We start from the raw sequence: 25,402 nt of genomic DNA on the forward strand, positions 1-25,402 counted from the left end.
AATTTCTCTTTTCTCGTTATATATACCATAATCCCGGGACGTACAACACCCCAGGACAAATACACAAATCACGCATTACGGACAAAGAGTTCAACTACGTGCTCGTCGAATAATCGAACTAAAAATGTATTACAAAGCCTAGACATTACATAAGAACAGGGTGAAGTCGTCACGTAATTGGAACAAGACAATTAATTCTTGTTCTTGTCACTACTAGGAATGAATTTCCTTCTTTTTTTCTCCAGACGAACACCGAAGAGGTATATCTAACAAGCCCCAAAGACCGTTCAATTGACCATGAAGGATCAATTTCATTACTTTATATCCATTGAAGGTCTTAGGTGACAAACGGGGGCGCGAGAATAGTATAGGAGACGAGAACCACCAAAAACGTGACATGCCCTACTCATCCCATCCGTGCCGTGCCAACAAATTGTATGGTGCCGTTTATGGAAATGGGTATTAGACGCAATTAGCTTACTCGTCGCCCTCAACGGGCACCTCCTCCTCGTACTCCTCTTCCTCCTCATCCACGCCAGCATCCTGGTACTGCTGGTATTCGCTGACCAAGTCGTTCATATTGGACTCGGCCTCAGTAAACTCCATCTCGTCCATACCCTCACCAGTGTACCAATGCAAGAAAGCCTTGCGTCGGAACATAGCAGTGAACTGCTCGCCGACACGCTTGAAGAGCTCCTGGATAGCGGTCGAGTTACCGACGAAGGTAGACGACATCTTGAGGCCGCGGGGCGGGATGGAGCAAAGAGCGGTTTGCACGTTGTTGGGGATCCACTCGACGAAATAGGACGAGTTCTTGTTCTGGACATTGCGCATCTGGTCCTCAACCTCCTTCATGGAGATCTTACCACGGCTAGAATATTCGAATTAGTACAACGCCTGTCAAGAATCAGTAGGAAGGTGTAATCTTACAAGATGGCAGAGCACGTCAGGTAGCGACCGTTGCGGAAATCGGAAGCGGCCATCATGTTCTTGGGGTCGAACATTTGCTGAGTCAACTCGGGAACGGTAACAGCACGGAAAGAGTACGCGCCACGGCTGGTCAGGGGAGCGAATCCGACCATGAAGAAGTGGAGACGAGGGAAGGGAACCATGTTCACGGCAAGCTTGCGAAGGTCAGAGTTTAGCTGACCGGGGAAACGCAAGCAAGTAGTGACACCGGACATGACAGCGGAAACGAGGTGGTTCAAGTCGCCGTATGAGGGGTTGGACAGCTTAAGGGTACGCATGCAAATGTCGTAAAGAGCTTCGTTGTCGATACAGAAGGTCTCATCGGAGTTCTCAACCAGCTGGTGAACTGAGAGAGTGGCGTTGTAAGGCTCGACGACGGTGTCGGAAACCTTAGGGGAGGGAACGACGGAGAAGGTGGCCATCATGCGGTCAGGGAACTCCTCGCGGATCTTGGAGATCAGCAGAGTACCCATACCGGCACCGGTACCACCACCGAGAGAGTGGGTGATCTGGAAACCCTGGAGGCAGTCGCAGCCCTCAGCTTCACGGCGAACGACATCCAGAACGTTGTCGACAAGCTCGGCACCCTCAGTGTAATGACCCTTCGCCCAGTTGTTTCCGGCACCAGACTGGCCGAAAACGAAGTTGTCAGGTCGGAAAAGTTGTCCGAAAGGTCCGGCACGGACGGCGTCCATGGTACCCGGTTCGAGATCGACGAGGACGGCTCGGGGAACATACTTGTTACCAGATGCCTGTGCATGTTGGGGTGATTAGTAACTACACCTATAGAGAGGTAAGGTGTTTCCCCTGGTTGCGTACCTCGTTGAAGTAAACGCTCATGCGTTCGAGCTGGAGCTCTGAAGTTCCATTGTAGCTGTTTATTGGTCGTTAGTTGCTTTTCTTGGCATCATGAATTGACGATTGATGATCGACAGTTTAAATACTTACACTCCATTGCTGTCAAGGCCGTGCTCGCCAGAGATGGTTTGCCAGAAAGCAGCACCGATTTGGTTACCCTATAATATTCGTGAGCCCCGCTATATTCCGTCGCGATTCTTCGTCGGTGGTTGTAGCTATAGTACTTACGCACTGGCCGGTCTGGAGGTGAACCTGTTTAGATGAAAAGTACGGTTAGCTATCTGATCCAATATAATTGCTGTTTGATTTGTTGCCCAAGCTGATGCGTTGATTGATTCTGATGTGACACAGAAAAGAATGCGATGTAGTGGTGTTTTTCTGTGCGTGAGGGGCAGGAAATCAAGGGGGTTTGGAGGTTTGGACGCGTTCAGGGGGCATTTTGGTGGCAGGATTGGGTCAGCAGTAAACATCAGATAAGGTAAATACTTACGATCTCACGCATTTTGATGGTGGAGGATTACTATGAATCGGACACGACTGAGGGAAGCTAGCAAGAGAAGTGAAGAAAAAGAGATGCGTTCTTGAAGATGGTAAAGTTGGTAGAAGCTGAGAAGAAATAAAGGGAAGAGGAGCGGTGTGTGTTGTTTGAGGAAAGGTTGTGTTGTGCCTGGTGTGAATTTTGGGCGGGAGAAAGGTGAAGGCCAGCTTTTTTTTGCCTGGAGATTTCCAATTAGGAAAGGGTCGCTCCAATTCGTTAACAGGGGATCCCCTCTTTTTCCCTTTTCCCACCACACAGCTGCCACTTTACCTACAGCACCAGCTGCACCTGCCTACCAACCTGCCAGGGGAACAGGGGAGCAAACCTAACGCACGGGCCTCATTATCGGCATACAGGTGGATAGGTACAAGATACTTGAGATTTAGTCTAATTACCTGTAATTTGGTAATTTGAAAAGTATTGTCTACCAAAACCGCGGGTGCTTGGCAACCGTCTCTCTTAATAAACGTTGATCTATGTACTTTGTACCTATTTACCTACATACATACTTCAAATATCGTGACGCATCAAATAAACAGCACCTTAGTAATTCATATAGCTGTATGTAGGTAGGTACATAATGCATTTCATCGATACAACCAATTTATTATTCTGCTGCCTATGAGTTCTGCACAACAAGTATGACTATTCCGAGGTAATGGTGGTCGGAATTGCATAGGCAGATAGATTGCATTGGCTAACAAGCGTTGGTAACTAATGGAAATGAAAACAGTAACGGTTGACCGCCTATTGTCGAAGTACCCCTTTAATCTATTGGCTGATAGGGGAGGATAATCACTATCGTGATTCGTGAAAATGCGCCTCAAGGCTACAGACAAAGCCAGAGCTAAAGCTTAATTTCGGCCTCCTAGAAGACATACGATGCTTACCAATGTACCTCGGTACGCATAGGATATGACTGAATCTCAACTACACAATTCCTACAATGGAACTCATCTTGTGGCGACAGCATCATCTTAACTTACCCAGCATACAGAAATCAGCGGTGTAAGGTGTAGGAACATACAAAAGCTTGTCACGATAGCAGAGATAAAAAAGCGTTTAGGAATCATTCTGACAAGGTCGACCGGTTAGATCGCCTGGTTTTCTCATTTTCTATTGCTTTTTGCCTAACCAGCCTGCCTTAAACCAAAGCCGACTTGTCTACCTGTACACAATGCACGCCTTATGCCCCATGACTTCGCCATAAACCGTTCCGTTCCGTTCCAATGCCATGCCTTTTGAGAAATACGGGGAAATGAAAATAACTCGATTCGTTTTTTTATTTCTGACCTGAAACTAAGCGGGAAACGATTCGTTACAATAAGCTGATGTACAGCGGTGAATATTCGTAAGGTCAAGACGTGGCTAGACAAACGAGAATGCATATATCATTGGGATTTTAGGTTTCGGATTTTCCGTATCCCTTTCTTTTCATTCGCCTGGGGAGAGGCTATGCATGAAGCGAGATGGAGGCAACTTTGTCAAATCCCGTCGAGGGCTCGCGTTGGCGTCCTTGGGTCTGATGCCTCCACTCGTGATCCCCATCTATGTGTAAAAATTAAGAACCCTTCGGATCCATTTCTTGCTCTGGAATCGATAGGACTATGGGGTCGTGCGGGCATGGACCAGGCATGCAAAATTCGTTATTCGTATTCGTAATACTCCTTGATTCTATAGGGGTAGTGTATCATCATCCGTGGACGTTCGTACGCCAGGGTGTTCGGAGTCGTAGTAGAAGAGTATCGGTCAACATTAATGATCCTGCAAATAATCCGCATCGCGGTGTATCCAGATATTGCCGATGGTAGCATGGTACTGGAGAAATATCGTATTAGGTTTGTGCTCGGGTCGACAATTAATATCAGCCTGGCAGATGTTTCCTTCGGCGTTTCCTCAATGTAATTAGACGTAAGAGTAAGTGTCCCTTCGTATGCGAGTCCTGGAATAAAAGAAAAACTAAAAACCGACCCTGCGCTATGCTGATTAAACAAACGTTTGTACATATACATAGCTCCCACCGCAATTAGGCCTTGATTCGATGTGAGGTGAAGGGGGTTTGTAAATATGGGATGCGTGATCTTCAGCTAACAGTCATCATCTGCATACGCTGACTAATACCATTAGATGGAGACGCGCCAACAGAGCCGTTGCTGATAACAGAGGTGTTACTGTGGCTATTAGGTAGTCGCCTTGTAGGGCTTGTCGTCGGTTCGTCAAATACTCGTGTGAATGCAGGACTACCGTCAGCCCTCGTGTGTTTCGGAGTTCGCACTGGGCTCTGTGTGAGGTGGTCCGCTTTGCGAACGAGGTCTGATAGGCCGTCTCTCAAGTCGCTGGCTCTCTTGACCAGCTCCTTCAGGCTGTTCGTGTCAAAATTGAGCTTTCCAGGCGGCTCATTATCCTCGTAGGGGACGTTAAGCTTAACCTGACGTGGATGCATAGCTTCCATGACAGATCTAGCAACGCTAGTTGAACCGAATTCAGGTTTTCCAGCCCGGTTCTCTGGGGTCTTTGGAGGATCAGGGAGCTGCTCTTCATCCGTGTGATCCCACGTGCCGAAGATGTCATCATCAGGAGCGAAGACAGACCGGCGTCGACCCGCAGGACGATCCCGGACGACAGCATTTCGTTGGTTTCCAGTCACCTTAGGAGATCCATGATCGTCAAGATTAGCTCCGTTAAACCCCTGGTCGATGAATCGCTCGTCAACGAGATCGGTCTGCGAATTGTGCCTCGAGTTGACAGACTCCGTAGGATCGTCATCAGGTGAGGCCAGTGCAATGATGCCCTCAGCTTCCCGCCAAAGTTTCGCAGATCCACTGAGCATGTCCATCTCACGACCGAGTCGACATAACCGCTTTAGATCATTAACTAAAAGTGACAGCTCCCGAATCTGTCCGGAGTGTGCTCGAATCGTAGGCTGAGTGGCCTGAATTGATGCAGGGACAACCATCGAAAACCGGGGTTCTTCATGATCTCCAGAGACTAGCCCAAAACTCTCCTCTTCCTCAAATTCGAAGTCATCATCCCAATCCTCACTTGCATTCTTCTGACCAAGCCCCCACGTTCCAAATTTCGGAGTAGGCGCAGTAGTCTCAGATTGGTCAGGAACGACAGGGACACTCTGACTTCTAACGTGGGCAGGTATAGGACCTTTACGACTCGCAGAGCGCCCGCCCCTAACATCCATTTCTTGCTTCCCATGGACCGTCTTGGGACGTGTGTAGCTACCATTTAGATCATGCTTCTCATGGGCAACAGATTCTGTCCAGTCAAAAACGGTACTTCGGGGTCGTTCCCTAGCAGGATCAGTACGCGCGTTAACTCGCATGTTGACCTTCGCATTGCCATTGCTATACCCGAGTGCCGTTCGAGAATTTGGGCTACCCTTTCGCGAGTTCATGGAGCTAGGAGGGGACAGATGATTACATATCCCATTCTCTTCTTCGTTATCCCAATCGAGATCGTCGTCGTCATCGTCAAACGAAAACCGAGTCACATCTCTTTGAGTAGTAAAATTAGGAGAAGCTGGGTTAGAATCAAAACCATCCTCATCTCCGATATCCGCCGTACGGAATCGTGCCCCCGCTACTGCATACGCTCCTCGAATAGGGGTGGCTAAATTTTCATCCTCCTCCATAATCTTGTTTCCATCATTGAAAGATGGTCCCAGAATTTCCTGGATTGATAGGCGCTTCGGTTTGCTATTATTGCCCGCAGTACTCGGAGGAGATTCGTCGAACATCGATTCTAAGGGACTGTCAAGAGTCCTTCTACGTCCCGATGCAGCCGTTCGTATCGAATCAAATGGAGTATCCGTCTTGAAGTCAGTGTCATCATCTTCACCAGATGTAAATCCGCGGTGATACTCTGAGCTAGCAGTTGTCGAAGTACGATCGAGCGTTCGGGCTTGTGACGTATTAGATACTACTCTTGGGCCCGCTATAGAATTAGTTGTGGATATCTCAGACGGGGCATAATATCCCGTTGATAATGTCCCGATCTTGTTTAGATCGATATGAAAACTGGAGAGCCTTGAAATGGGCGGTAAGGGAGAGGACGAATTTCGTGTGCGAGTGGGAAGTCGGACTAAAGCATTCGACTCCGCCTCAGTAGCATCTAATTCTCTAGTATCTTTCGAGGTTTCCTCGCGATCGGCTGCATCAGCTGGTATTGATTCGGTACCCGTCGTGGCCGGTGCCGATACATGTCTCTTAGATCCGCCCATCGTCTCACCACGCTTGCGACGTCGAAGACTGCCAGTTTTTGATACCCAGCTCGAGGGCGAGCTGAAGTGCATCGAGATAGAGCGTCGTGGTTGCTTAGAAGGAGTAGCTTCAGGAGATACCGAGGACTTCTCTGAAGTCTGAGGACTAGTTTCAGTGTTAGACTGGCTCTCTTGTTCATGTGAGATATCATCCGGCACCTCTAAGATAGAGGTACCCATAAGAAGGCTCGGTGCCACCAAGAAAGCTCTTCGGCGGCCTGGCTGCTCTACACAGATTCGCTTAACACCAGGTAGGGCAGTTGTGTCATTACTCCTCAGCGGTGAGGATTTAACCGTGCTTCGAGATAAACGGGAATGCCAAAACGACTTCCAGGGCGACGATTTCCTGCCAGGAGCAGGAAAAACCGACTCGGTCGGACTGGCTAAAGTCTGCGCTCGAGGCCGACTTTGTCGATCGAACGAGACCTTGGTCAAAGTTGGTAACTCTTCGGGATTAATCTGCTGATTCAATGTAGCGGATCGCTGATGGCTCGTAGCTGGTCTGCGTAATGTCATCTGGGCTTTTGAACCTCGTCGAACTATAGGGCCTGCGTTGCTTCCGTTGGCAGCGGATGCGCGTTTCACCAATTTATTTGGAGGTAGTTGTGCAGGTGGATGCCCTCCAGGCGAGAGGATTGGCGCAGCGGATCCGTGGGAAAAGGTGATGGAAGGCGAGTCTGGACCCACACTTGACCTTATACTCTCGTGCTGGGATAACGGTCGTATAGATAATCTGCGTATCCAAGAACTACTCGAAGAAAGGGAATCACGCGCGTCTTCGGCAATGGGTGTAGCCGGTGAGAATTCCCCTTGCTTAGCAGCCGAGTGTCGCGCTCCCGATGATTTCGGTGGTGTTATATGAATATGGGAAGATCGTCGAGGAATTCGTGGTCGGGTTGTCGCATTAGATGAAGAGGATTGTTGGTTCGAGTCTTGGACGAAGTCGTTCTTCGGAGGAGCAGTAGCGGTGGAGTTCGTTGTTCCAGGTCGAGATGAAAATACACTGAGAAAATCTCTATCAGATATTATTGACTTTCTCTTGCTAGAGTCTGGATGCAGTGTGGGTTGTCCATCTGGTAATTCACCAAAGACTAGCCCCGTTGCCGCCGCGGCGACCGCAGTACCAGCTCCAATAAGCTAATTGGAAGTCAGCAATTGTTACAGGTATAAGCCACACAAAAACCTAGAAGATCAGGGGAACGCTAGTAGAACGACAAAAAGGAGTTGGAGGCCGGATATAGCTTCAAGCCATGTGGTTAAATGTTAAATAAAGTAACTATGGTTAACCAATTCTTTTTAGGAATATAGAATATGGTTGATGAGTTGCACAAAGCGGACGCGTTCAACTTACACTTGGAACCGTCTGCATCTTGAACGGGTGTTAGGAGAAAAGAGAGCTGCCTTCTGTAGAGGAGCGGGAGGAAAAAGAGTCGACTCTCTGTAAAGTTTTCGTGACCATTGTTCATTGAGACATGAAGGCTTCGTATTCAAGGGGTTTGACGATGTGAATAAACCTAATTTTATTAAAATCCAGGTCCGTGTGCGTGTGGTGTTCTAAGTAGTTGGTCGGCGGTCGTAGGTTCAGTGGCCTGGCGCGACGATTCGTTCTATTATGCGGGATGGTCCAATATTTACTGTTACTGGTAGCAGGGCATTAACACGACCAGTTCTAGGTGCGATTGGATTAATATAGCGAATCCAATTAGGTCCTAGAAAGTAGTTGTCTTTCCTAGAAAAGGTACTAATGGCAAAGACGAAGCAGTTCGAGATATAATTGCTTCCTTAGTCGTCGTTATTGTTGCCCGTTGCTACGACTCCTGACAGAGCGTCTCCCTATGCGAGTAGACGAAGAAGCGGCCTGTCATGGGAGTTAGGAGTAAGAAAAAAGAAATGGAAATCTCTCAGATCTGGGGGAGGGTAAGCCGCAGAAAGAAAATAGTAACATACGACATATAGGCATAGCAAGACCAATTATGACTGGAACTAAACCTGAATCTTGCCTGTGAGAAAGGGAAAAAAAGAGATTGGTGAACGAGGATTGGAATCTTTTGATGATAGAAAAAAATAATAAGAGCCCTGGGATGTTTACCTCTGGGTACGGAGCTAGATACTACAAGCGGTCCGGGTTACAAAGTACACTCGACGATCTAAGATTAAAGCCACAGATTCCCCAGTAAAATGAAGGAAAGTCCACGGTCCAAGTAACATAGTACCTTTTACATAATTGTCCCTATATTCCCCTAGACTCAACTTTTATTGTTAAACTTTAGGTTCAATGGCTCATGTTACCATACCTAGTACATAGGTACCGAAGTACCCTGCTATTACAGCGTATATCGTAGCCCTGGAGAGGTGCTATCTTGGAAGGAACGCGCACCATGTGGTTTCCCATACATGCATACAAATCATACAATGCCTTCCAGGACTGTACTGTACGGTACAGTACAATACAGTGTTTAAATCGTGTGACACGCCTAAAGATAGGAGAGAGAAAGACCGTGTGCCAAGGTCAAGGCTTGTAATTGCCTGTCCTGCAATGCAATGCGGGTTCCCTACATGTACAGTACAGTACAGTACGCTGCCCGGCTTACAGTGCATAACTTGGAAATATGATATTAAGGATTCGAGGCTAGAACAAGAACAAGGTCATACTTCCATTCTGATGCAGCGCTTCATATGTATTGGTATTTAGCAGTTTCGATCATCTCAGGACGCCCTGTTGCTGAGAAGCCTAAGTACCCAGGTACATTCATGGTAAGGAAAGAATTACACAACGATTTGATGTTCTTCAAGATCGATTCAAAGATGTACGTGAACTTACGTAAGGTGACTGAAGTTTAATGTTTATGCTTAACTTAATTCTCCATATTTCCTTCAATGTTTTTTTTATATCAAGGTACGGTACTCAGATTCATTACAGAAGAAAAGAAACTATTTTTTTTTTATCGTGATGCACTTTTTCAGGATGCATGATCCTTGAAGTGGATTTCGCCTTGTCCACTTTCCGGACGCGCAGTCCGCATAAGTACTGCTGATGATGAGGTTATTATTATTATGATTATTATTGTTGCTCTTATGTATTATTATTATTATTAGTTCCTGGATGGGATAGACCGATGCGACATACTAGCGCCATTCATTATCCGAGACCTTTCCTAACTTGTCATTGGCCAAAAAGGCTTCCAGGTCAAGTGCTGAGCGACGAAACGGTCGAAACGAGATGCCAGTCCTAGACAACCTAGAGAAACCCCCCTCTAATCAGCTTCGATGTCGAATGCTTTTTTAATTTAATTCTTCACACCAGCGGGCATCTCGGGGTTATGTCGAATTATGAAGGAGAATGAGAGGTTCGATTGGACATTCCAAGATCCCAAGATTCTGAGATTCCACGATTCCACGATTCGAAGACACAACCCAGCCTTAAATGACGCTGCATTAATTATGTCATTCTTGTGCTTTGGTTCGACCGTTCCAGATTCTCGGTTCAGGTTCAGGCTTCTTAGTTGCTAGAAGTCGCAGCTAGTTGACTAAACTACTGCGAGTCGACTCAGTCTCCAATCTTTTTTCTTGACTTATATTAATAAGAGCAAGATCATCTCTACACGTTACAAGAATTGAATACTTGAGACTATGCTTCGAACTACTGACAGTTATTGAGCTTAGAAGGTTCATCAACAAAACTCCCTTACTTCAGCGATGTCCATAGACATATTTGCGAACAACTTGTCCTGACATATTCTCCGGAGATAATAACCTCGAGTTTCCCTTCTCTCGGGAAGAGCGAAATGCAAATATCAGCTTCTCTTATATGTATACCCCAAGATATTATTTGCATAAGCGCTTATTCTTCGTTGTCAAGTTAGGTAGGCAGCCTTGCCATCCTATACTTTGTTTTTATTACAAGTTCCCTTACGTTTCTTTTCCCATTCGGATTTTAGGGATATAGTTACAATATATTTGACAACAGCTAAATTTACAGAGAAAAAGCCCCTTTCTAAAGGAAAAGGAAAAGGAAAGAAAAAGAACCGGAGGAACGGCACGAGTCGTGCAAACGGCTTCATCGACTAAACATGTCACTGTTGCATATCGTTGATTGCGATATTTGTTGCCAATACCGCACTTGGCACTTGCAACCTGCATGCTGATGCTTGCCTCATCAGTGTCAGTGCTTGTGGTCCCCCTTCTTAGAGGAGCTCCGTAACCAACTACGATGTATCATTCCAGCCAATGGTTATCGTCTACCGCTTCCTGCTGTCACGAATCACGACATGAGCAAGCTGTGCTCCATGGGGAACAAGCAGATCGTGCGACCACTCATTAGCAACGCTTCCCACACACCTTATTATCCCACAATTACTAGGTACATATCATACATGGTATGTAAGTCTTGGGGTTTTGACCGCCGGTGGCTTGTGTATCCTTCTCCATCGGTCTAGTAAGTCATAGCTTGTGGCGGCCTACCTTTATGGATTTTATTCTCCGGTTTACCGATTACCTTTCCCCGGAAAACGTTCGTCAGGGTCCGTGCAAATAGAAATAAACGTGGAAGCGGTCTCTCCTGTACGTCTCACATCCCACAGAAATCTTGCTTGGGCAACACTAGAGGGGTCATTTCTTAAGGCTCTAGCGAGCTGTTAGGTGACGGCACACGATACGAGTGTTGCTTAAATTGCGGCGCACACCTCGCAGCTTTTTTTTATTGTACAAAGCAAGACCCGTTGATCATAAGAGACCGAAACACCGAGACAAGGCTCTGCTTGTCAGGATGAGGCATCTTGCCGTCGTCGTTGTTACGATCCGACGGCATCGGCTTCCGTTGCGAATCACAGCCGACTTATTATCTATCACTTTTCTTCCATCTATCAACTACTTAAATATTAACTACCTAGCTAAACAAAATGCAAAGCTCCCTCTCTTCGCTTGAGAAAGAGCGCTTTTTGCGGGAGTAACGATGGAATTGGCAAAGCCAGCGGAACGGATGCAAACATCTGATACCCGATATACATTTACTCGCTATGTAGCTCGCCTTTTTGTTATGCCTGGTACCTTCCGAACCACGAAGCAATACACGGCGAGCTATATGACCTATCAGTAAGTAATAACGAGTGCTATCCGCTAAGTATATTACCTACTTAAGTAAGGTGGTTGGGTAGAGTAGATACTAGGTAGGTATCACATAGGTTGCAGGTAACTTGGAAGTAGGAGCTAGGTAAATATCAATGTAGACACCAGATCGTAGGTACTTCACTGTGCCGTGTGACGATGAAAAAAAAAAGCTGGAGACGTGGGGACTTTGAAAGTCCTCCTTAAAATAGCTACTGTACCCAGACTTACCCCTCATCTTCATCAATGCCATTGATCGATGAGGCGTCGTACTATTATGTGCTAAAGAGACATCGATGTGATGTGGCTTAGGAGTGAAACTCGCTCAGGACACAAACCCCAGGCTTCGGGTTCGGGTCGATATCTCGCAGTCTCGGTACCAGACATTATTACCTGACAGCCTGAGCCAAGTATTGTTAGTTGAACCTCAACCGGGGTTGCCGATTCACGATTGCGCAATGCCGGATCATGTGGACCGTTTCGAGGACGCCGTCTTCAAATATGCGACGATTTCTCTGATCTATTAACTCGGTCTAGTCACCAGAAGGGTCTAGGATTCAAAATACCAGCTGAAATCTTGATGATCGCCTAGTAAGTCAATCACTTTAGCGATCAAGTAGAAGAGATTCCTGTCCAATGATTCGTCTATGAACAAGGATCACTTTTTCTGTTACGGCGTCACAACCAAAACCCGACGTCTTCATAGAGCATAGCATGGCAAAAGACACGCCGCACAAGATGCTCTAGGCCTTTGTTATCGCCGACAACCTAAGCACTTGAAACGAGACTTCTGACGATTCTTGTGGAGAATTAATAGTTCACGATAGCCGATATATTGCTAGCTAGCGGTCTTTTTCGGCTATTTTCCAAGACCGTCTCGAGGACATTTTTACTAGTAGGGCGCCGGTCTTTCCAAGAGTCCGCACGCATTAGAAAGGAGACCCCTGGATCCAAATCCGGCTTTGGCGCCGAAACCTCATAAACTTGAAGCTCACCTTTCACGGCACGGACACCTCCATCGAACCACAAAAAGGAGCTAACGCCGGTACAGGTTGGGATATCCTTTGCAGATTCTCGGGTCAATTATGTCGTCTAGCTCCGCTCGAGCGAGAGCCTGCCTATTGTATACAGCGTACTGCACACACCTTATGGTGCAGCTACACATATCTAGCTACATGTCTCGATAATCTCGATAATGCATACCAAGGATAGTACGCAGGCCGAGGCAATTAATGAAGATATTATAGTTCTTTTATGTGTAGGTAGCTTCTAAAGGAATCACGTCATTCGCAAAGGAAGCGGATGTGAAACTAAATCCTTCTCCGACGCTGCTGCGGCGACGTTCGTGTTGAACCCGACTATCTGGATGCGGATCGAAAATCCGTGCTATACATACAGGATCATGCTGTCATCGATATTGATCGTATGGTTAGACTGCAGTAAGCTGCGAGCTCTAGTCTTTTCTGCTGAGCTGTGACCTCGGGTTTTATAATTACGATTATAGCCTGGCATGAAAATTTGCTTCTTGGAGAACTGTTTCTTCACTAACGTGGAATTCATTGGCTAAGACTCGCCAGTTGTGTTATTTGATCATTACAGCAAATGCCCAGGACCATGTCTCGCATGCTTAAGTCGATTATGATATCGAAGCTTTCAGGATTTTCTTGCAGTTGCATCTAAAATCCATTGGCACTTAATGGCGACATGACGTTGGCCACCATCGAAAGGCGAAATGTAACCCCCCACGAGTAGATCTCTAGGGCTATCGGGGAATAGATTGAAAATGGTCTTACAAGAGTATGAACAGGAACTATCCAGCGATCCCACTCGGATCGTGTGAAATACGTTTATTAAGGAGAAGAGGGTCCATAGTATCGATACCCTAAATCTCATGACAGCTGCAGCGGGAGTGTTTAGGACTTTCGGTACATACATATATCGAACCATACGCGCAGATTGGCGAGTGATTGGCGAGTATAATCAAGTAAGATACCTGGAGATACGTTGCATCTAGCATGTGGAAATCAGTGCCAATGTACTGTAAAGGTCCAGGCGGCGGCCGCATCACCCAGGTCATTGTCCAGCTGCGCGTTGCACCGGGCGTCCAGCCTAATATGGATGCCTCCAAATACTTTTTTTTTCTTGTTAGTGAAGATCTTAGGAGGCGTTCCAACTGCCAACAATGGCAATGATAGGGCGCTGTGAGACACGGCCTGGCTGACTGGCTGAAGAATCCTACAGCGGCTGCGGTTAGCTAGGAAGATGCAGTGCGTAGAAGGACCAATCAGCTTGGGCGGGAGCGCGACGGGAATGATGCGCGTTTCAAAGTGCCAGGTATGCGATACTAGAATGGTGAATGGGCTTCCAGAACGCGTCCGCGAGTGGTCGCCGCGTCATTCCCACGCGCTTCACCCGGCACGGCACCGATCACAGGCAAATATCCTATTGGCACGCACAGATTGTACGAGATCGATCCGAATTGAGTTGTGACGAGTTGTGACGCCTCAATCCCCGGTCGATCTTATGTAGTGGCGTTGGCGATGCTGTACATTGAATAGGCACTAGCTGCTAGGCTGCTAGGCAACTGGCAACTGGCAAACTCCGAAGCTTAGCAAGATTTGTCTCCAGTCTTGTTTCCTTTGAATTTAAGGCTAGCCCTGTCCTTATGTCGTCCAGGTCCTTTAGACTTCTCATGTCATTGCTGGTGAGACCGAATTGTTGGTTAGGTAAGGGTCCAAGACTTCCCCATGTCGAAAGTTCAAAACAACTAAACATATCCTGACAATATCCCTTGGGTCTTAACATCGGTAGCCTATTGGATCTCGATACAGCTCCTGAGAAGCAGATCGTTCGGAGCTAGGCGTCGCCTAAATAGGAAGAACAAGGAACAGGGACAAGGTAGGGATTCCAACATGGTGAATCGCCTCATAATGAAAGGGTCTGATAGGTTTGGACAAATTTCGATGTTTTGATCTTTAAAAAAAGGTCGAGGCCTAAGCACATGGCCAATTCAACTTCGACCAACACGACTTGAAAAAGTTCCAATGTCAATTGCAGCGTATCAATTGATTCTTGTTTAAAGTTGTTTGTAAGTTCCAAATTGCAGCCAACAAAGAAGAATATTGAATGAATTTACTCTATGTAACTGGGATGTACTTAGGTACTGGTAGATATCATCCAATGATTCAAGGTTATGTCACGGATGCCTACATGAATAATAGCGATATTTATCATATTTTCATCACATGTAATTAAAAGTCAATATCGTCGACGCCGAAGATAAACCGCAGTCCTGGTAAACTAAACATTAATAATCTTAGTCATCCCCGTTTCAACCCATGTACAGTGTATATCTCCATTTATACCGTATAAACGTATGTAGGTACTTAGGTACCTATGAATTCCACTTTTTTATTCAGACGACATTTTATGATTTTGTGCCGATTTCCTGAACGATGCAACAATTTCAGGATTCATAACCGCCGCTTGGACGACAAACGGATCACACTAGAAACCCTATTGCATCGTGCACTGCATCTGGAAATTAAATCTTACAACCAGGGATCCACGTTCATTGGAAGCGGTGTCATTAAAGATCTCAGGGGGCAACGAAAAGACCAGATAGACAAATTCAGCTTTTCCAGCTTTTTCAGCCTTTTCCAGCTGGAAGATTCGCAAATTGAATCCCGTTTTGATACGTTCTGGACCCTCCAAAGTCCTAGTGGGTAAGGTAATCTCCGGCATCCATCCCCGACACAAGGAATAATGGAAGCCGATATCAGAGCCGCAATTCCGGACATTGACCCAGTCGTCTCCGAGTACTCGGTAGGCTATCTTAGACATGCATCTACTGCTTGGGTAGGGGATGAGGAATCAGCCGCTCTATCACCCCTCGCTGAGGCTGCCGCTGCCATCACCGAACTTCTGCTCTCTGCGTCCGGAGACCCGGCTGGCTCAAACCAAGATAATATCCGTTCATTAGTCTCCAAGTGGGTTGACAAGTATGAAGAGGCCAACAGCAGCAATGGCGAGCGGCGGGGACCCTCTGCCGTGAGGCGACTTGACCAGGCCATCCAGGTCGGCTCTCAGCGGAACATGTCGTCCACTCTAGCCGTGGCTACCGGTAGTGTCGACCTGGAGTCTGCAAATGCCCGTAAGGTAGAGTCCAAGGTCGACCGGAAGAAGCTTGAGAAGGCAGAGCGTAAAATCGCCGCCAAACAGAATAAGAAACAATTCAAGACAGTTGAGTATGAAGCTTCTAAGCTGCTTAACCAGGCCGAGAATGCCCAGAGCTACGAAGAGTTCTATATGGCCGTCAACCCTTTGCAGCTCGGATCTGGTGGCGGCGTTGGCAAGACCAAGGACATCAAGATTGAGAATATAGATGTTAGTATCGGTGGAACACGTATCCTCATGGATACAGACCTAACTCTCGCTTATGGACATCGCTATGGTTTGGTTGGTCACAACGGTGTTGGTAAATCTACGTTACTCAGGGCGTTGTCCAGGCGAGAGTTACCCGTTCCTACACATATTTCTATTCTTCACGTCGAACAAGAGGTATGACAATCGCTGTAGCTTCATGATTTGATATGCATGCTAATAGGTCCTAGATTACTGGCGATGACACGTCTGCTTTGCAAGCTGTCTTAGATGCCGATGTTTGGCGGAAGGTGTTACTCAAGGAGCAAACAGTATGTTCTTCGCCTCTCAATTCTCAGTCTTGCTTGCTAATATTATCGCCTAGGAAATCACAGCACGTCTCGCCGACATTGAGTCTCAGCGTTCGTCCATGGCGGATACTTCTGCCGATGCCGCAAAGTTAGACCATGATCGAGAGGCACTTGACCAGAAACTTGGAGAAATCCAAGCGAAATTAGCCGAAATGGAGTCAGACAAGGCAGAGTCCAGAGCTGCTAGCATTCTAGCAGGTTTGGGTTTCTCCCCAGAACGTCAACAATTTGCCACGAAGACATTCTCTGGTGGTTGGCGTATGCGTCTGGCACTTGCCCGAGCCCTCTTCTGCGAGCCTGACTTGCTACTTCTCGACGAACCGTCCAACATGTTGGACGTCCCCTCCATTACCTTCCTTTCGAACTACCTCCTTACCTACCCAAGCACCGTCCTGGTAGTCAGTCACGACAGAGCCTTCCTTAACGAAGTCGCGACAGACATCATACACCAGCACTCTGAGCGGCTCGACTACTACCGCGGTGCCAACTTCGAGTCCTTCTACGCAACACGCGAGGAGCGCAAGAAGACGGCTAAGCGCGAGTACGAGAACAACGTAGCGCAGCGTGCCCATCTACAGTCCTTCATCGACAAGTTCCGTTATAACGCCGGCAAGGCCGCCGAGGCCCAGTCTCGTATCAAGAAGCTCGAGCGCATGCCTATCCTTGAACCCCCCGAGACCGAATACAGCGTCAAGTTCCGCTTCCCCGAAGTCGAGAAGTTGTCTCCACCCATTGTGCAAATGTCGGGTGTCACCTTCGGCTACAGTCTCGACAAGGTCCTTCTCAAGGACGTCGACCTAGACGTTCAGCTCGACTCACGAATCGGTATCGTCGGACCTAACGGTGCGGGTAAAACTACAATATTGAAGTTGCTGATTGGCAAGCTGTCTGCGACGAAGGGTATCATATCACAGAACTCTCGTTTAAGGATCGGGTTTTTCGCCCAGCACCACGTCGACGCGCTAGACTTGACGATGAGCGCTGTCAGCTTCATGTCAAAGACGTATCCCGGACGCACAGACGAGGAGTACCGCCGACAGCTTGGCGCTTTCGGTATCACGGGCACAACCGGTCTACAGAAAATGGAAGTGTTGTCCGGTGGTCAGAAGAGTCGTGTGGCATTTGCTTGCCTCGCGCTCACGCAGCCCCATATCCTAGTCCTCGACGAACCGTCCAATCATCTCGATATCGAGGCCATGGACGCCCTATCTGAAGCGCTACAAGAGTTCCAGGGAGGTGTGCTGATGGTTTCTCACGACGTCACGATGTTGCAGACAGTTTGCAAGAGCCTTTGGGTTTGCGAGAATGGCACGGTTTGGAAGTTCCCTGGCGATGTCCAGGCGTATAAGAAGAGGATTGCTGCACAGGCTGATGCTGCGGGTGTTGTGAAGGCGCATTAGGAGAGGGAGGGTATGTTGGTAGATATGTAGGTAGGTAGGGATGGAAATGAGATATGATGCTATGTTTAGCATGTAGGGAATTGGCGGCGGATGATGATTTTAATGTGCTTCACTGAGGGAGTTGGTGACCTACAACATTCACACAAACTGGATGTTCCTTGCGGAAACATAGGACGTCGCTCTATTATTGAGCTGCCTACATTGGCGTATACGCCATTACAAGAACTACACATTGCAGCCATTTTATTTTGGTTTTCCATATCGAGCAGTGATACTCTATCCGACCTGAGAATGAGCGTCGTCGCCTTACAAACTTTAACACAGCTAGATTAAACAATACATTTCCCCCTTTGTTTCTCAGTGATAGATCCAGGTATGTTTACTCTTATTCCGGAATTAGATGCACAATGTCTTTATTAATGATATAACCATGCATACAAAGCGTTTCTCGGCCCATCTCGGTTTCATTTTGGAGGTGTTCTATCTACGCACACACTTGTCGAATTCAATCGCATCACGGCATATTCTCAACCTATGGATGACCGAATAAACCCAGCTCATCGGTCTGACACCGTGGTTTCGTATGGCAACAAAACTATAGAAGAAATCGAAGCCGAACTAAGAACACATTTCGCCACACAATACCAAAGATTTACCTTCGAAGGTCTCATTGGACGAGGTGCTTTCGGTCTCACATTTTCTGCCATCGAGAAGCTCTCCTTAACGACGTATCGACGCATCGCTATAAAGCGGTCTGTAGATCCGAGACGGGATGATGACCTTAGAAACGAGATAACATGGTTGAAAGCAAGTCTGAGCATTCTATATCAACCAGGATATTCTACTAACTTGTTTCTTTTAGACCCTTCGCGGTTCTGAGCACATCGTGAGGATGCTAGGGAGTCGCGATGACCCTCCCTCGTTGGACCCAGTCACGGGCGCTCGAAAGGTACCAACAACTAGGGACTGGTTGGAAGGTATTACACAACCGATAGCGGTGTTTGAGTATTTGGAAAATGCAGATATACGACGGCTATATGACAGATTAATAAAACACGATCAATTGTTACCAAATCGCATACTGTGGTCCTTCTTCCTGTGCTGTAAGTATGATAATCCCCTTTAAATGGCGAGGCTACGATTAACATGCAACGATTGATTTTAGTAATAAGAGCCTGTGTTGCTCTCGCTTATCCTATGAATGGCACTGAGGACCAGGTATCCCAACTAGAAACGATCCCTGAGGATGGTAGACAGCCAAGTGATATCGAGCATGCAGACCTACATCTGTCAAATGGTCTGTTCACAATCTTTTCTACCCATGGATATATCGAGATATTAACAATATCCAGTTATGATAGGAACAGCTGGCTTGAGGTTTCAAGAACACTCTATAGTTCCACCACTTAAATTCATTGATTTTGGTCGAACAAGGGAGGGATTCCAAGGGGTCGCCGATAATGTTTGGAAAATATCCAGGGTATTGATAGCAAGCCCATATCGGTTTTAGGAATTTACCTAATTAACATATATCTAGATTATGATTAACCTGATCGCAAGACACGAAGTACGGATCTCGGCGTGGATTACGGAATATCAAGGTTTCCAAACACGAGCAACGGAGATTCTACACCACGGAAACGGCGCGAAATACCCCACCCTCGACGACGATCTTCGCGATTTCTTGGCTAGATGTCTCGCAGACAGAGTTCGGGAACGTGCTAGTTTGGCATATATGTTGCAAACAGCCGAAGCTGCGGTGCGCGACAAAACCGCGGAGGCATTCCCTAACCAACCTGGGGAGACGGATGAGGCAATCGCGGCGTTGATAAAGAGATTTATATATGATGCTGATGTAGAAGGCTCTGGAGATCAATAGAAGATACTGGCATAGAGAGTCTCATTTACATGCCTATATTACTATGACGTTTACATGTGTCTTCCCAATAGAAGAGGAACTTTGATGTCAGCTGGTTGCTCGCTGAGCGGAAAGGGGGCTTTGTGGCACTCGCCTTGATATTCCAAAGAGCAAAGTTGGTGTTTAGACGAAGTTAAACAGCACAGAAATAAAACTGAGAAATTTACTTTCCACTAAGTACTCCCATTATCTGCTGTTCTTGTGGAGCAAGTGTTTATTGCCTTTCTAATGAAGATAGATGTAGGGTGCTTTGACTCTCTGAACCACGTTGTCACGATATCTTATGCCTTAAGCTTTGGACTAATATGCATAGATCCTCCTTAAGTTTATCGAATGCAGACTAGCTCTTTGGTTTACGATTGCTAATTTATATGACTTTACCAGGTGACCCTGTTAAAATCTCACTCCCTCAAAAATATCGATATTTAGATTTTACAGCGAAAACTATCATATCAACCTGTGCAGTTCATATTCCACACACCACAGCTCCTCGTGCCTTTAAATAGAAGACATCCAGTCTATGCGTACATGTATGTCTGAACACAACTATCTACCTACCTACTAAACATCCCATCCAGAAATCATGTTTCCCTTGCTCGACTTTCTCGAAAGAGAATACCCTGGCTTATTCAAGCTCATCGTAATCATTGTTGTATTTTACTTCATCAATAATTTACACACACCACATCCTCTTGAAGATCCACTTGAAGAGCACGATAACTAGGAGATTCCACGTAGCGAGTCTTGTTAGAATCCCAAGCGTGAAGGGGTTGAATAACAGTACCGCACATATACATACGACTTACTATCTCACCATCATACTACTGCACGCAAGTTCTGAGACTTCTTTCTCTCTCCTGCCCTTATCCAGGCCTGTCAAAAGATGCTAACTGGTATAGAAAACACCATCACAATGTCTTTTATCTTTACCAATCCAATCTTTAAGGCGTTCGTCGACCCCGAACAGAACGACAGCGGAGAGCCTAACGCCCTTCATCTAATGATCGCAAAAGAATGCTACCGATTTCAGTCAAATGTCCTTGGGATCCCGCCGCGATTCGGCGTCTTCTCCGACGGTCCTCGCGAGCTGCAAGCGTACGAGGGTTATCACTTCGTCCTTGTTCTCTACCAGGTCATCGTCATATGGCTCTTCTGCGGAGTACCTCTCTTTGCCCTCACCAACTTCATCGGACTGTATCAGGTACAGCTATGCTCTCTGACGTTCATGGGCATCGTTGGTATCTTCACGCACTACTGGATCTACATGATGCTCGATCCTCGCCGCAGACCCGAGACCTTCCATGAGGTTTGGCGGCCGGAGGGATGGCGAAAGATACTTTTGGAAACCAAGCTCCAGGAAAGGATCCAGCACGCGAAAATACTACGTTCGAAGCTTCGGAAGAACAGTTCTGAGTGGATGAAGTTGTATCAGCAGAAACATGAATCTGGAAGAGCACATGAGCATTTTCATGATCTTATGGAGAGGATAGCAGTGGAAAGGGGCATAGAAGCCCTCGTCGCTCGCAAGGAGGCGGAGGCGGAGGCGAAGGCAAAGGCGGCTGCTGCTGCTGCTGCTTCTACTTCATCATCATCATCGTCGTCGTCGTCGTCGTCGTCTTCATCTTCATCTTCATCATCATCTTCATCATCTTCATCTTCTTCATCATCATCATCTTCTTCTTCTTCTTCTTGAGAGCATTGTCCCTTTATTTTATACGCGCCATCATGTATGACTCTCAATAAATCTCCCTTCGATATTTCCTAGATTGGATTTCCCCATAGCAACTTGAATGAAAAGTCTTTGATACGAAACTGGATGAGTCTTGCATTTTCATCGTGAGCTTGGCCGAATGACTCAGGCTATACGAGATCCACGACTGGGTGACTTTCAACAGATTGGCCTCTTACTGTAACGCTCCATTCTTATTAAGACTCATCACATAACGTAGCTAATAATAGTCAACGTCCAGTTGGAAGAGGAGAACGCCACTGGAGGAATAGAAATACCTACTAGGTAGTCACCGTTGCTACGCAACTCTGAACAACTCTGAATTCAAGTGTCTAGGGCATTAATATGAGTAATACCTAACGAAAGAGGCGTTATGTTAAATATTTCACTCCCATCCACATCATTTCTCCATCCTTTCCTCATCCTTTCTTTCCCAATCTCTTCTGTTTGTCCATCCATCCCTCTTTCATCCCATCCTCATCCATCCATCTTCCAACTTCCATCCCATCTTCCCAACTTTTCCCTTCTCCCTACCTACTCTACACAGTAACAAAGCCATCCTAACCCCCATCAGGCCCGTGCAAAGATTGCACCTCACCTCACAAGCACCCAATCCCCAAGAAAATTCTCTCCAAAGTGGATTGAGAATTTGTTGAACCGGTAACAAACACAGTCTTCACTGTGCCATGTCTAGCCGCCACTGTCCGCCTCTCCCAACACATCCACAGCCCCGAACATACATAAACACGGCTTTCCTTTCCTTTCCCATCCATCTCCCATCCCTCCATTCTCCATTCTCCAAGACCAAACCAGTCAAACGGGGCTCATCATGCAGTTTGGCCTGCGAGGCAAAGGCAGCTCCCAAGCAGCTAAGAGGAAACACACAGCGCCAAGACACAAGCAAGCTCCCAAACATGAACATGTCAAAGCATACCTATAAAGACGAAGCAGCTTGAGCCTCCACCTAGCTAACATTATAAACCATTCCAGACCGAAGAAAACTCCAGGCTTACGGCACCATAGACGACTTGGATGAGACGAGCTACGGAAAACCAGTCACACCATATCATAGAAGCATGGGAACGAAGAACACACAAGTATGTTTCATGACTTTCATTGATTGATTGATATCCTGCAACTTAGCCTCCCAGAAATGACAGGAAAAAAGTGTGCAGAGATATATGCAAGGCCCGAGGCCTCTGACAGAAAAAAACTCGAAAAAAGACTAAATGAAAAAACCCTGTCCGCACCCAATTTTGGTTGCTCCAATGCGATGGAACCGAAAAAAATGGAGGAAACGACAAGAAAGAAGCCTATTTAAATTTCCTCGACAAGTGGCGTCATCGTCCAAATGCGCCGGTAGCATCGGACTGTTACCACTGTCATCCCGAAATGGTTGTCATGGTTGGGTGTAGGCGGTCGTGATGCCGCCCTCCAGTTCCACCCTTTGCAACAGATGTTCTACCATACCGTTGCCTGATTACGAGCTTTTGGACTGAGCCTGTTCCTTCCAGAAAGCGACTTCCTCCTCGAGTTGTTCGATCCTTTTCTCGTAATACTCCATCTTCTCAGCCTTGCGGGCACGAGACTTGCGTGCTGCCAGGGTGTTACGCGCTCGCTTCATTGCGACAGTGTCGTTCTGATCATCTACGGTGATAGCAGGAAGCGGCTTTTTGGGCTTGGTAACACCACCCTCAGAAACACCACGAGTTTTGGTCGGAGGCGAACCACTGGACTTGACACGAGGTCTCGAAACGGGCTCGGTCGATTCAAGGTCCTTGGGCTCGTTGACTGGAGAGTAGTTGTCCATATTGAAACCGACACCAGCTGCAGGAGGGTTGCCAAATAAGGGAAACCAGTTGTCACTGTCCGCCTCGTGAGCGCCAACGAGAGGAGAGGCTTCATAGCTATCTAAGAAGTCGGGAGATTCGTTGGGCAACGACGGCGAGGTTAGGTTCGTGATCGCGGCAGAGTTCGGGGCAGACGAGAAATGATCGATGTGCAGCTCGTAGGGAGACACCGTGGCTAGGTTGCTCATCGAGCTCGGGGTAGAGCTCATGTTAGCGTCGTAGCTAGGAATACCCGGGGAAGAGTACGCCGTGGTGCCACCACTGGCCAAATCCTCGAAACGAACTGCGTCTATTGGATGTGAGAATTGGTTATCATTCAATGCGGGGCCAAGAAATTTACCTTGCAAGTCCATGGTGGATGCAACTTGTCGGTTACCCGTGCTCTGAGAAAAAAGAGGGATGGGTGGACGAGCAAAACGATTCTGAGAGTTCGAAGACGCCGAAGGAGACAACGCGGCAGAGGCGTAAAGATGTTGCTGAGGAATGAACCGATTGGTGTAGACCTGAGAGGAAATCTGATGTCCAGTTGCTTGGATAGTCTGAGCTAGTAATTGCTGCTGGTTTCGTTGCTGACCCTGCAAAGGAGAACCGTTGAACAATTGAGATTGACTAGCGTTGGTGTTGGGAGTTCCAAGTGCTGCGTGCAACGCAGGGGACGGCGAGGCGCGATTAGCGTTCTGGCTCTGAGAAGGGGCTTGATCGAACAAGACGAAGTCCTGCTGCGGTGGAAGGAATAAGGGCTGCTCGGGTTGGGCCGGCTGGCTCTGGGAACTGGAGGGAAGCCATGATGACTGTTGTGAATCCGTGGTGAAGACTGGAGAGTCTTGGGAAGAAATTGTGGCGGTATTGAAAGGAGAACTTGGGGAGCTGGTGATAGCTTCGTGTGAGTTCAGATCAACCTCAAAAGGAAGAGCTGACGAAAAGAGTTGAGTGGGGAGAAAAACGTTTCTAGTTGGTGACTGAATTTTGTTGACCGATTAAGGTACTGAGGGGAATGAGAAGGGAACAGACGACGAGGTCAGGTTTGCTTAGCGCATCTTGATTGAATTGTGGTTGACCTTCTTATGATTTAGTTTGGATGGTTGTGTGTGATGAGGAAAAAGAAGGAGGGGAAAGAAAAAGATTTCGTGCCTGAATATTGGTGGGAGGAAGTAGACTTTAGTATTTTTTCAGGCAACAATCTGATCCTAGAGCCTGCCGGAGAGATATACCTTTGGTAAGTACCAGGTACCCAAGTATAAATTCGAAAAGGGAATGGGTCGTGCACGAGCCAGTAAGTTAGGCGGACGCGCGGGTGGATTTCAAGTGTCAAGGGGTTTTCCCAGCAGCTGTTCAGTTAGGTCTTACGGTAACTTGCTAACCACTAACAATTTTGATTGCGGGCTCGTCCAGCACATTTTACCGCAAAACTACCAGCTGAAACAGATAGGCGAGAACACAATCTGTTCGCTTCAGAAGAGGTATGACTCACACTTTTGGTCCACAATTCCTTTTGCACTAAACTATCCCTGCGACCAATCTTCCTAATGTTCCAATCCAATGTTCCTCTTAGCGCACAGCCTTCCTCCGCATCTGCGTATTTTCCCTGCTGCGCATTTTACAGCGTATATTCTACATAGTACCACCATTCTGGTCTTGCAGTACTTTGCGAATAATTCTGCTCGTTATTTGTATTTCTAGCAGTACCGTAGTATTATCGGAGGATGCGAATAGTTACATCCGAACCTCGAACATATATGATCTTACGCCGGCGCAAAAAAAAAAGAAAATACCTTGTATGTAACGGTTGAAAGATTATTTCTTTATCTTATCACCGTGGCATTCCGGAGTTGAGGGTTTGAACAACGCTAACACCGTTTCTAAATTGAATTTCTATTTAGCCCTTCGGTCCCCAATGTAAGCGTTGCACTGCCAAGATGTTAGACTCGTTGTGGCTAAGGCTTGTGATTGATTACGAAAGTACTATGTACGTACCAGTTCGCCCATTAACTATAAATGCCTCTCATTGGTTAATTGACGTCGGCGAGCTGGATA

At 47.0% G+C, this 25,402-nt stretch overlaps 6 protein-coding genes across 6 annotated transcripts; 3 read left to right on the forward strand and 3 right to left on the reverse strand.

The window, feature by feature from the left end:
• Positions 1–64: 64 nt before the first annotated feature.
• GGS22DRAFT_154425 (tubulin beta chain) lies at positions 65–2,612 on the reverse strand. The gene is made up of 6 exons (XM_047960034.1): positions 2,318–2,612; positions 2,056–2,079; positions 1,918–1,985; positions 1,789–1,843; positions 931–1,721; positions 65–871 (listed from the first exon to the last, which is right to left on the reverse strand). The coding sequence occupies exons 1-6, from the start codon at positions 2,327–2,329 to the stop codon at positions 478–480; spliced, it is 1,344 nt and encodes a 447-aa protein (XP_047821668.1). The 5' UTR covers positions 2,330–2,612; the 3' UTR covers positions 65–477.
• A 1,700-nt stretch (positions 2,613–4,312) lies between these two features.
• On the reverse strand, positions 4,313–8,270 carry GGS22DRAFT_89805 (uncharacterized protein). The gene is made up of 2 exons (XM_047968364.1): positions 7,987–8,270; positions 4,313–7,772 (listed from the first exon to the last, which is right to left on the reverse strand). The coding sequence occupies exons 1-2, from the start codon at positions 8,002–8,004 to the stop codon at positions 4,449–4,451; spliced, it is 3,342 nt and encodes a 1,113-aa protein (XP_047821669.1). The 5' UTR covers positions 8,005–8,270; the 3' UTR covers positions 4,313–4,448.
• A 6,915-nt stretch (positions 8,271–15,185) lies between these two features.
• GGS22DRAFT_154435 (P-loop containing nucleoside triphosphate hydrolase protein) lies at positions 15,186–18,171 on the forward strand. The gene is made up of 3 exons (XM_047960035.1): positions 15,186–16,298; positions 16,352–16,432; positions 16,486–18,171. Exons 1-3 carry the CDS (start codon positions 15,504–15,506, stop codon positions 17,869–17,871), a joined length of 2,262 nt encoding a protein of 753 aa, XP_047821670.1. The 5' UTR covers positions 15,186–15,503; the 3' UTR covers positions 17,872–18,171.
• Positions 18,172–18,405: 234 nt separating this feature from the next.
• On the forward strand, positions 18,406–19,750 carry GGS22DRAFT_185218 (uncharacterized protein; the record flags this gene model as incomplete). The annotated part of the gene is made up of 5 exons (XM_047964288.1): positions 18,406–18,627; positions 18,734–18,974; positions 19,037–19,168; positions 19,224–19,351; positions 19,409–19,750. 5 exons carry the CDS (start codon positions 18,406–18,408, stop codon positions 19,748–19,750), a joined length of 1,065 nt encoding a protein of 354 aa, XP_047821671.1.
• Positions 19,751–20,702: 952 nt separating this feature from the next.
• Positions 20,703–21,482, forward strand: GGS22DRAFT_185219 (uncharacterized protein; the record flags this gene model as incomplete). The annotated part of the gene is made up of 1 exon (XM_047964289.1): positions 20,703–21,482. The coding sequence occupies one exon, from the start codon at positions 20,703–20,705 to the stop codon at positions 21,480–21,482; it is 780 nt and encodes a 259-aa protein (XP_047821672.1).
• Positions 21,483–22,965: 1,483 nt separating this feature from the next.
• GGS22DRAFT_89838 (cross-pathway control protein 1) lies at positions 22,966–24,171 on the reverse strand. Its single transcript, XM_047968365.1, has one exon. The coding sequence runs from the start codon at positions 23,719–23,721 to the stop codon at positions 22,999–23,001; it is 723 nt and encodes a 240-aa protein (XP_047821673.1). The 5' UTR covers positions 23,722–24,171; the 3' UTR covers positions 22,966–22,998.
• Positions 24,172–25,402: the final 1,231 nt, after the last annotated feature.

Source organism: Annulohypoxylon maeteangense, assembly GCF_022496945.1.
Source record: "Annulohypoxylon maeteangense strain CBS 123835 unplaced genomic scaffold GGS22scaffold_3, whole genome shotgun sequence".
Lineage (NCBI taxonomy): Eukaryota > Fungi > Ascomycota > Sordariomycetes > Xylariales > Hypoxylaceae > Annulohypoxylon > Annulohypoxylon maeteangense.